This window comes from Panthera tigris, chromosome A1 (assembly GCF_018350195.1).
Source record: "Panthera tigris isolate Pti1 chromosome A1, P.tigris_Pti1_mat1.1, whole genome shotgun sequence".
Taxonomy (NCBI): Eukaryota; Metazoa; Chordata; class Mammalia; order Carnivora; family Felidae; genus Panthera; species Panthera tigris.
In genome coordinates, this window is record NC_056660.1 from 116031444 (window position 1) to 116043700 (window position 12257).

General features: G+C 39.7%; 1 protein-coding gene across 3 annotated transcripts in view; it reads left to right on the forward strand.

The window, feature by feature from the left end:
• The window catches only part of ANKHD1 (ankyrin repeat and KH domain containing 1), a 130362-nt gene extending 118608 nt beyond the window's left edge, over window positions 1-11754 (forward strand). For 2 of the 3 annotated variants that reach the window (XM_042985305.1, XM_042985309.1), the window contains 7 exons: window positions 1917-2066; window positions 2228-3840; window positions 7969-8145; window positions 9194-9445; window positions 9963-10138; window positions 10833-10997; window positions 11264-11754. In XM_042985305.1, coding sequence (XP_042841239.1) covers window positions 1917-2066; window positions 2228-3840; window positions 7969-8145; window positions 9194-9445; window positions 9963-10138; window positions 10833-10997; window positions 11264-11323 — 2593 coding nt within the window. In that variant the 3' untranslated portion in view covers window positions 11324-11754. The remainder of the gene's footprint in view (window positions 1-1916; window positions 2067-2227; window positions 3841-7968; window positions 8146-9193; window positions 9446-9962; window positions 10139-10832; window positions 10998-11263) is intronic. The other variant, XM_042985307.1, reaches the window with a different exon arrangement.
• Window positions 11755-12257: the final 503 nt, after the last annotated feature.

A 12257-nucleotide genomic window follows, 5' to 3' on the forward strand; every position in this document is an offset into this window, starting at 1 on the left:
GAAGAAAGAAAAGTACAGTAAAACCTTGGTTTGAGAGTATAATTCATCCCAGAAACATGCTTGTCATCTAAAGCCTGTGTATATCAAAGCGAATTTCAAGAACCATTGGCTCAGTTGTGATCATGTGATATTTGGTATCACATACTACTCATATTGCAGGACATGGCTTGTTTATCAAGTTAAAATTTATTAGAAATCTTCGCTCATCTAGGGGCACCTGGATGGCTCAGTTGGTTGAGCGTCTGACTTCAGCTCAGGTCATGATCTCACAGCTCATGAGTTTGAGCCCCTCATCGGGCTCTGTACTCACAGCTCAGAGCCTGGAGCCTGCTTCAGATTCTGTGTCTCCCTCTCTCTCTGCCCCTAACCCACTTGCATTCTGTCTCTGTCTCTCTCAAAAATAAATAAACATTAAAAAAAAAAAAAAAGAAAGAAAGAAATGTTTGCTCATCTTGTAGAACACTTGCATAACAAGTTACTCACAATCCAAGGTTTTACTGCACCTTCAGTCACAGTGTTTATATTTAAGCTAGGATGGGAGAAATGAATAAAAGCAGACAGGCCACAGCTTTCAAATGTTTTATACAATCCACATGATACTTTTAGCCTCTGTTCATACTTTACAACAGGGAATCAGGACAAGATACAGAAATGCTAATGTATATCAAATCATATTAAGTCACCAAAGGACTGAAATGTCTGGGCTTTTATTCTGTATTGTTTTTGAAGTTTGTGTCCATTAAATGCAAACAGAAAGAAGTCTTGGCACAATAGAAGTGATACACACCTGATGATCAGATCGATTTAAATGTTACTCACAGCATGTAGCCTAGTCTATGCTCTAGCTTTCAGAATACCCGAATATATTCTTCCCAGCATTAAGATAATAAGTTTTGAGCATGAAGAGTATTTTAAGGGCTGCCTCTGATATTCTTCTAGATGGAATAATTCAAGTTTGAAGGTCCCTCCTTGAAAAGGGGAATCCTGGGGCCCAGCACTGAGCACTTGAAAATAATGGGTGTTGCTCTCATCTGGTTCTGCTTTACTTAAAAAGTGCTTCTGCCAGCAAACACTGGGTTTCTTTGATAGTCCTTAGGGACAGCCAGGCCAGGCCAGGCCATCTTATTAGATCCCAAGATCAGCCTCTGGTCATCTCTCGGCTCTGCTCAGCTCACATGTAAGTGGAAGTCAAGTCCCAGGCTCCACTTGTGGGTTGCTTTTTATGTAGTTCAAACCTGAACTGCATTTATACTTGCTATTGCTAAGTATAAATTACTGATATTGATAAGCTGGTCTCTCTTACTTGGTATGAAGTTTAATAGTATGTTATGCATTGTTTTCGTTTAGAAAAAGTCAGTCCATATGGTCATTGCTGTTTAGTTGATGTGTGATGTTTTCAGCAGATTGGAATGCTTAGATCATGAGTTTGTTTTTTTTTTTTTTTAATTTTTTTTTCAACGTTTTTTGAAATTTTTGAATTTATTTTTGGGACAGAGAGAGACAGAGCATGAACGGGGGAGGGGCAGAGAGAGAGGGAGACACAGAATCAGAAGCAGACTCCAGGCTCTGAGCCATCAGCCCAGAGCCCGACGCGGGGCTCGAACTCACGGACCGCGAGATCATGACCTGGCTGAAGTCGGACGCTTAACCGACTGCGCCACCCAGGCGCCCCGATCATGAGTTATTTAAAATATAATTTTGCTTTAAATGACAAAGTAATATTTACTTTCACTAAGTTAAATTCAGTATGAGAGGGAGTCAGTTTCTAAAACGAAAATTTATAGTAATTTCCCCTTTAAGGTTTGAGACATATTATTCTACATGAGCATACTAGCTGAGACATCTTTTTGAGTAAAGACGTTTGTTTTCATAAGCTCATGTTTTGTTTCATAAGCTCATAAGTCTTCATTTTATAGGTCAAAGAAATTGTCTGTTCCAGCTTCCGTGGTTTCCAGGATAATGGGAAGAGGAGGATGCAACATCACTGCAATACAAGATGTTACTGGAGCCCATATTGATGTGGATAAACAAAAAGATAAGAATGGCGAGAGAATGATCACAATAAGGTAATTGTGGAAAATGTATATTAGTAGTTCTGTATGGAAATTAAATGTTTTTAGAAGCATCCTTGTGTTACGCATGGCACAATCAAGAATTTTAAGGTTAAAATGACCTCTGTTTTTATCTCTTTGATCCTGTTTTTATGTTTTGTTGGTTTTCTCCCCAGGGGTGGTACGGAATCAACCAGGTATGCGGTTCAGCTTATCAATGCACTTATTCAAGATCCCGCTAAGGAACTGGAAGACTTGATTCCTAAAAATCATATCAGAACACCTGCCAGCACCAAGTCCATCCATGCAAACTTCTCATCTGGAGTAGGCACCACATCAGCTTCCAGTAAAAACGCATTTCCTTTGGGTGCTCCAGCTCTCGTTACGTCACAGGCGACAACATTATCTACGTTCCAGCCCACTAATAAACTTAACAAGAACGTTCCAACAAACGTACGTTCTTCTTTCCCAGTTTCTCTACCCTTGGCTTATCCCCACCCTCATTTTGCCCTGCTGGCTGCTCAGACTATGCAACAGATTCGGCATCCTCGCTTACCCATGGCCCAATTTGGAGGAACCTTTTCACCCTCTCCCAACACTTGGGGACCATTCCCAGTGAGACCTGTGAATCCTGGCAACACAAACAGCTCTCCAAAGCATAATAATTCAGGCCGTCTACCGAACCAGAACGGGACTGTCTTACCCTCAGAGTCTGCGGGGCTAGCTACTGCCAGTTGTCCTATCACTGTCTCTTCCGTAGTTGCTGCCAGCCAGCAGCTGTGTGTGACTAATACCCGGACTCCTTCATCGGTCAGAAAGCAGTTGTTTGCCTGTGTGCCTAAAACGAGCCCTCCAGCAACAGTGATCTCTTCTGTGACGAGCACTTGTAGTTCCCTGCCTTCTGTTTCCTCTGCACCTATCCCCAGCGGGCAGGTTCCCACCACCTTTCTGCCTGCGAGTACTCCTCAAACACAGCTTTCTTCACAAAAGATGGAGTCTTTCCCTGCCATGCCACCCCCCAAAGAGAAAGCATCCACACAGGAGCAGCCCATGGCCAACCTGTGCACCCCATCTTCAACTGCAAATAGTTGCAGTAGCTCTGCCAGCAACACCCCAGGAGCTCCAGAAACTCACCCATCCAGTAGCCCCGCTCCTCCCTCCACTAACACACAGGAGGAGGCACAGCCACCCAGCGGATCTGACTTAAGTCCTATGTCCATGCCTTTCGCATCCAACTCAGAACCTGCTCCATTGACTTTGGCATCACCCAGATTGGTTGCTGCTGATAATCAGGACACCAATAACTTACCTCAGTTAGCTGTACCAGCACCTCGAGTTTCTCATCGAATGCAGCCCAGAGGTTCTTTTTACTCAGTGGTACCAAATGCAACCATACACCAGGATCCCCAGTCTATTTTTGTTACAAATCCAGTTCCTTTGACACCACCTCAAGGCCCACCGGCTGCAGTGCAGCTTTCTTCAGCCATGAACATTATGAATGGCTCTCAGATGCACATTAACCCAGCAAATAAATCTTTGCCACCTACATTCGGCCCGGCCACACTTTTCAATCATTTCAGTAGTCTTTTTGATAGCAGTCAGGTGCCTGCTAACCAGGGTTGGGGAGATGGGCCGCTGTCCTCTCGAGTTGCTGCAGATGCCTCTTTCACTGTTCAGTCAGCATTCCTGGGTAACTCTGTACTTGGACACTTGGAAAACGTGCACCCTGACAACTCCAAGGCACCTGGCTTCAGACCACCTTCCCAGCGAGTTTCTACTAGTCCAGTTGGTAAGTTATTATAACTATTACTGCAGTTCAGTATGGGGCTCTTAAGTGTAATTGAATCCTTCAAGATAATAAGGCACTTATTTTGTACATCATATCACATGATCTTAAAGAAATGAGACTGTGTCGGGGCGCCTGGGTGGCTCATTTGGTTAAGCCTCCGACTTCCGCTCATGTTGTGATCTCCCAGTTCGTGAGTTTGAGCCCTGTGTTGGGCTTTGTGCTGATAGCATGGAGCCTGGAGCCTCCTTCCAGTTCTGTGTCTCTTCTCTCTCTGCCCCTGTGCCTCCCCTTCTCACGCTCTCTCTTTCTCTCTCTCTCTCTCTCTCTCTCTCTCAAAAATAAACACTTAAAAAATTAAAAAAGAAAGAAAAAAGACTGTGTCATAAATACTAAAGACCCTTTAATGATTGCTGTTTGAGGGGGCAGCAATATAGCTGTAGATAATCACTCACATACAGTGAGCTGCCTTATATGGTCTATCTGATGTTTCTGTCCCTCATAGCAAGGAGGTTATACCTTGTGTCAGTCCATTTTCTAAGAATTGGTATAATGATATTAATAAAAAGGGACTCAGGATACTTCAAGGATTTCAAATTTATAGACATTTTTAAAATCATCATGAATGTTTGCATTTCTCAGATTTAAGAAGTTTGTGTTACAGAAGCGTTTAGGTACCAGTCCATAACCTACATTATTCTTTGAAATATTCTACAATATTTCAGTCTTGGGTGCTCAGGCTCAATGTTAATATTATTATTAGAGATCCAGTCATTTGTGGGCTCTTAATGTAAAAAGACCAACTTAGATTCAGCTCTTTGGTTTTTTGAAATTACAAATTAGCTGCTGAGGCGTTATAAGAAAGATATAGATATGAGTCTACTATTGACTTGGATATATTTAGAAAACCTGTCTTTTTTCCAGAGTCAAAGAGCCAAATTTGAGTCTAATGTGCACTATTCTGAAAAACAAATTAGAAATTGCAACTGACATAGAATGGTGTAAGAGGCTCTGTTGCCTCGTAGCATTTTCCTTCCAGTGAGAAAACCGTCTTTCATAACCCAGCCTTCCTTTTTGTTTATTACAAACTGACCTATGGTGTTTAAATCTGGAAGTTTATGGATATGGTGTAACCTTAATTTTCATTTCAGGTATGCTTTTATTTACTTGTCTTTTCAGGAAGACAGCTGTTATATCATCCTTCCTTCTTTCCTTCCTTCCTTCCTTCCTTCCTTCCTTCCTTCCTTCCTTCCTTCCTCCCCTCTCTCCCTCCCTCCCTCCCTCCCTCCCTCTCTTCCTTCCTTCCTTCCTTTCTTTCTCTTTCTTTCTTTCTTTCTTTCTTTCTTTCTTTCTTTCTTTCTATGTTATTCACTTTTGAGAAAGAGACAGAGACAAAATCCAAAGCAGGCTCCAGGCTCTGAGCTGTCAGTACAGAGCCTGATGCGGGGCTCAAACCCACGAACCGTGGGATCATGACCTGAGCTGAAGCCGAACGCTTAACTGACTGAACCACCCAAGCGCCCCTATATCATCTTTCAAGTAAATATATAAGCCTACATAAGATCAACTGTGGTCCAAATGTTCTCTAGGATTTTTTTTCTTAATTTTTTATTTTTTTCTATAAATAGATATTTGTTTTCACTTTTTGTTTGGAGGAAACTAAAAGATTTTCAAAGGCCACACACAGGGTGAAAGAAGAACTCATTGCCAGTGCTCAGGCAATCAGTGTAGAAAGCATTTATCTTTGACTTGACTGGCACTGACATGTGAATTCTGAATGCCTTAGCCAGTTTGACTTCAGAACTCTCATATTCTCATGTTTGAGCTCTTTGCATTCCACATGCTGCCTCCCAGAAGATGTACAGATTATGAAATTCTAGAAAAAAGAAAAAAATCAAGGATATCTGCTATCTAGTTTGGTAGAAAACAAGGTTTGGGAACCTTAATTATTTAGATCTAAAACATCAAAATTATTTATTGCTAATAAAAAAATAATCATTTTTTTAGAAAGCAAGCATTAATCCTGGACCTTCCCTCTGGGGTCCAGGATTGCTAAGCCTGGCTATATATGTTTACATATACATATATATATATTATGTATTTATTTACTTTTTTTATTTATTTCTGAGAGACTGAGAGAGACAGAACATGAGCAGGGAGGGGCAGAGAGAGAGGGAGACACAGAATCCGAAGCAGGCTCTAGGCTCAGAGCTGTCAGCACAGAGCCGAATGCAGGGCTGGAACCCATGAACTGTGAGATCATGACCTGAGCAGAAGTTGGACGCTTAACCGACTGAGCCACAGCGCCCCAGCTTGGCCTTATATCTTAACTGCCTGTATGGCTTCTTTTGTTTCTCTTCTTTCATGGATATAGTTACTCTCCTGGTTGTTTCACAGGTAAGAAATAGTAATACTGAAGAAAATAGAGAAGGATGTGGAGAAATTGGAAACCTCAAATGTTGCCAGTGGAAATTCAAAGTAACATAGCAACTTGAAAAAAACAGTTTTTGACAATTCCTCATAAAGTTACACAAGGGTACCATACGATCCAGTAATTCCACTCTTAGGTCTCCCCAACAGAAAACCTATATCTACACAAAAAAACTGGTACACAAATGCTCATAGCAGCATAATAACCCAAAAGTGGAAATTGCCCACAGTCCATCAACTGATAAATATAAAACAAAATGTAGTGTATTGATATAATGGGATTATTAGTCAGCAGTAAAAAGAAATGAAGTACTGATGCATGCTACAGCATTGATGAACATTGAATACCTGATGCTAAGTGAAAGAAAGGCAGTCACAATAAGATCACATACTGTATAATTCTATTTATATGAAATTTCCAGAATAGGTAAATCTACGGTGGTTGCTTAGAGGTGGGGATATGGAGTAAAGGACGATGGGGAGTTACAGGTAATGGTGCAGAGTTTCCTTTAGGGAAGACAAAACTGTTCTAAAATTGATTGCGGTGATGGTTGTACAACTCTGTGAATCTGCTAAAAGCCTTTGAACCATATACTTTAAATGGATGAAGAACTGCTTGAGAGAAGTTTGACAGTTTTTTTATGTTGATTTTAACTACTTTTTCCTGAAATGAGTACGTATAATCCTTTTGCACACACCTGTTCCCTTTCCCCGATGCATTCTCTAGAAACAGCAGTGGCATTTGAGAAGACTGCTGAATTCAGATTTACACAAACTAGATAGAAACTTTGATATAGTTTGCAACTGTTGATTTTTTTGTATCAGATGGAATACTTATCTTTAATAGTATGCTTTTCCTCATTAGGAAGGAAACATTGGTAGATTGTGTTATTCATCTTCCGTAGGAGACAACTGTATTTATGTAGATGAACAGCTATACTTTTAGATTTTCCACAAAAGGAAAAGCAGAAGTTACTGATGGGGACCACTTAGTCACAGCATGCTCTCATTGTATGTCCCCTCTAGTGAAAGCTTTGAGATTTATCCAGAACATTATTCCAGGTGATTGCCTTTTTTTTTTTTTAATGTTTATTTATTTTGAGAGAGTGAATGAGCAGGGGAGGGGCAGAGAGGGAGGGAGAGAGAAAATCCCAAGCAGGCTCTGCGCTGACAACGCAGAGTCCAACACAAGGGCTCAACCTCACAACTTTGAGATCGTGAGCAGAAATCAAGAGCCCAACACTTAACCAACTGAGCCACCCAGGAGCCCCCAGGTGATTGCCATTCTTTTTTTTTTTTTTTTCCCAATGTTTATTTATTTATTTTGAGAGAGAGTGCTCAAGCAGGGGAGAGGCAGAGAGAGAGGGAAAGAGAGAATCCCCAGAGGGTTCGCTCTCGCTCTCTCTCTCTCTCTCTCTCTCTGTGCCTCTTCCCCACCCCCTGCTGCTCCTGTGCACTCTCAAAACAACAACAAAAACATTGCACTCTTCTATATTTAGTGCTGTTTAGTGATATTCTTCTGGACTGCAAGAAAAAAATGGGTTTGGGCCATAATACAGTGTCACATAAATGGATTATTTTGCTGTGATCTACAAAAGTAAACTGTATGCTTTCTTCTTTTTTAAAAAGGAATTAAGTAAAGTTAGGGCTTTCCGTGTTAAAGCCTTGGCTGATTTGATGTCTGGACCTGTTTTATTTCAGGCTTACCATCCATTGACCCATCCGGCAGCTCCCCATCTTCCTCTTCTGCTCCCCTGACGAGTTTTTCCGGCATACCAGGAACTCGGGTTTTCCTGCAAGGGCCTGCTCCTGTTGGGACTCCAAGTTTCAACAGACAACATTTTTCTCCCCATCCTTGGACAAGCGCCTCAAACTCATGTAGGAATCCTGGAGAAACTCTTCCCAAAGAGTCTTGAATAAGTTATTAACCATTTGTCTCAGGGAACTCTGCATAGTAACTTCAGTAAACTAAAGTTTAGTAAACTAAAGTCAATGGTATGATGGTATGCAGATACCAAAGGTTTGTACTGCAGTCATGTCAAAAGTTATCAGTCATTTGTGGGATAAAAAACTTGAGAAGGGTCAAGAATCAAGAGAAGAATTACTACAAGTAGTTTTATAAAAGGAAGGACCCTTTGAGGATAGTATTGCAAAATAATTTCTTAAGTCTGCAAAGAAGTCAATTCATGTATCTATTCAGTTTGGTATGATTTCTTAGTTTATTTTTATATTTTAGAAACCATATGATAGTGCCATTTATAAGTGACAGTATTCCTTTATTCTTAGTTATTGCAACATTCAGAACAGATGAAGTTCTAATGGTACTTGAACAGGATTCAATTTTTTAATAAGCATCATGACATAGTCAATGAGTATTGGCCCTTTTGACAAGAAAAATTACCACCATGACCTGAGAATCCCAGTAAGAAACCAAGTCATGAATTGAATCCAAGATATTTGCTAACATTAACCTTTCTTCCTTATGGAGGAAAAAGGGTTGTGGAAAGACACAAAAGAAAACAGCCAAGTATAGAGGGCCACCAGCTTTTTTCCAGACAATATGCTAGTTACTATACAAACATTGCCACATTTGAGTTAGTTTAAAATTATGTTTTACATAATTGTACAATATATGTTTTGAGAAGATTATTTAGAACTACAATAAGGATTATTCCTATTCCTATTCTAGGCCTTCCTTCTAGCTTTTTCATCAATCTGGAAAAAAAATTTTAGACTATTTGTTTATACTCACTATACACAGAAGTAACAAAATATTCATACAACTTACATATTTTCATTTGAATGATCTTATAAAATGAAATTTTTCTTTACAGAATCCGTGTTGTGATCTTTCCAACAAGGTTTCTCATATTCTTATAATTAGTTTTTAATGTAATAAAACAATAGAGAAATATTTTGCCACCAGGTGACTCTCCTATTCCATCTGTTTCTTCGGGATCATCTTCACCTCTTTCAGCCACCTCTGCCCCACCTACATTGGGCCAACCAAAAGGAGGCAGTGCCAGTCAAGATCGAAAGATACCTCCCCCCATTGGAACAGAGAGACTAGCACGGATTCGGCAAGGAGGGTCTGTCGCACAAGCCCCTGTGGGGACCAGTTTTGTCGCTCCTGTTGGACACAGTGGAATCTGGTCATTTGGTGTCAACGCTATGTCAGGTATAGTTACCTTGCCCTCTGTCTGGAGGGATAGCTCAAGTAAGTTGTGGGATTTTGCCCTGATAACTTAGTTCCTTAAAACAAAACAGCTTAGTTCCTACACTTAATGATCAGTAGGGGTATATATACCTTTGAAGAATTCAGTTTCAGAGTTTGGAATGTTAGTTTCCTTTATACATAATAATATAATATGTATAATAATAAGTATAGACATAAAAGATTCAATGCATATTTCCTTTCCCTCTTAAGCTTTCCAATATAGAATGGGATAATCATTTGAGTTCTTCTAGAGAGCATTTACTCTTTAGAAGGACTAGGTAGAGTATTTGGGGTATTCAAAGGACTTCACCCAGTTTTCCAGGAACTGGTTTTTTTGGCTTGCAAAGATTGTCATGAACATGCACTGAGCTTCTCATAGGAATGAGTTCGATAAAATTTAGTATGAAAAAAAGATTAGTAATATTTTGTCATTTTGCCCAAATAAATATCAAACCCTGTCCTCAATTCTTCTTTCCAGAAGGCTTATCAGGTTGGTCACAGTCTGTGATAGGAAACCATCCAATGCACCAACAGTTGTCAGACCCAAGCACATTCTCCCAGCATCAACCAATGGAGAGAGATGATTCTGGAATGGTAGCCCCCTCTAACATTTTTCATCAACCTATGGCAAGCAGTTTTCTGGATTTTTCTAAAGTGAGTCAACAAACATCATTGTAACGTGGTTAACACTTTGCCAGCCAATGTTAAGGAACAGCTTATACTGAAATAATTCTCCCTTTTGGTGTAATGAGTTTGTTTCCATAACTTAGCCAGATCTTTTGCCCAATTTCAAAAGTAAGTTATGTTGGCTACAGTAGTTTGTCCTCAAACTATGCTGAGGATGCTTCCCTCCTCTCAAAAAACCTGAGACATTTAGACTTCTCAGCTTTGGGTTTTGCTGCCACAGCTTTGAGAGAGGCCTCTGCCCCTCTACAAAGTTGGCTGTGAGCTCCCCAATGCCCTGTTGTCTGCTATCAGAACTTTCTGACTGCCCTAAAGCCAGACTGTGGCTGTAGGCAACGAAGTAGGGTTTCCCTCTTCTTCTCAGCACAAGCTCATTGGTGAAACTAAAATACGGAAAAGTTGAGGGTATTATCTGTGTTCATCAAAGTTGGGAAATTTCCTGATGATTTGCTATTGGATTTCATTGGTTGGGTTTTTTTCTTATTGTTGAAAAGTGTTGCTATTTCAGGTTATCACTTTTGATTTCTCAATACCATATGATGCTGTATTTAAAGGATCCTCTGTAGTTCTGTGGAGGAAGGGAAATTAGAAAGAACTAAGCTGGTATTATGGAATCATCCTTTATAATCACTTCAGGATTAAACCTTTCTTTCTGTTATCATAGGGTCTGCCAATTTCCATGTATGGAGGCACCATAATACCCTCTCATCCTCAGCTTGCTGATGTTCCCGGAGGACCCTTGTTTAATGGACTTCACAACCCAGATCCTGCTTGGAACCCTATGATAAAAGTTATTCAAAATTCAACTGAATGCACTGATGCCCAGCAGGTAAAATGGACTTAAGGCTCTTTTATTTTACATGTCATTCTTTTAATTCTTTGGGTATTACAAATTCTAAATATCAAAATGACATCCGACCACCTTCATCTGAATTAAGATTTTTGATATCTATATGATGCTACTAAACATTTTATCTCATGTATGTGTATTCTTCCTAGGCACAAACAGTGAATTGCCATTGCATTTATATATTCATTTTGTAAATGTCTAAAGATTCCTAATTAGAAATTCCAATTTTTCCTCCCCCTTTTCAGATTTGGCCTGGCACGTGGGCTCCTCATATTGGAAACATGCATCTCAAATATGTCAACTAAGTTAGAAGGTCTTACTCTTTAGCCTTGTTTGAGAAACCTATGACCTTGGAAGAACCCTGGGGATTTTTTTTTTTTTTTTTTTTAATGTGCCTAACTAAGAAATTCTCTCTGAGGCTTAGCAATGGAAATTTGATTGCCCATTGTATAAGAACAAAGTGATTTCCTATCCACCTGATTATGTTCTCTGGTTAGTTTAGCCATTTTGAACTTAGTGCTTTGGCTAAACATACTGAATGCTACTTGTATGCAGAAGAGAATTAGATGATTACATGTTTCAACCTTTTAGGGTGGTAAATACATGTACAATTGTTTACATACTTAAAAGGAAAAAGTTGAGTAAATTTCTTGTCATATAGTGGCTCTACTTAATGTAGCCTGTATTAATGTGAAATATTTACCAGAATATTCAATAAAAAGATGAACAGTGTTTAGAAGTGGGGTGTGATCCTTTCAGTGGTCATGCAGGTATTACCCAATCCACAATCCTATTGAACCAAGTTGTTAATACTCTACTGCTAACAGGCATCTCACATTTTATGCTTGGAGATCATTTTTAGACTGCCTTGAAAAAGCATTTTGAAGATTAGTTACCTACCTGTTCTGTGTTAAACATTCCTTATTTTCTCGTTCTCTTCCCTATCATTTTGTAAGTGGGAAAGTTTTAAGCCCCTGCAATGTGTCTTACCTGACTTTAGCAGATAGGCCTTTGCGAAGTTTAGCTCTTTATGGATCACAAGTGTCAATAAGAACAATAGGATTGCAATCAGGTGACACTGAACAAACGTAGGGACACCCAAATCATCAACTTCAGGTTCCTTTTGTGCTCCCTGATTTTTATCTAAAGATTATTTTGTTATAGTGTTTTATGTTTTATTTGGGTTGGGACATAGGAGTGGGTGGGAATACCTCCTGTAATGCTGTTGTATTGTTGAAT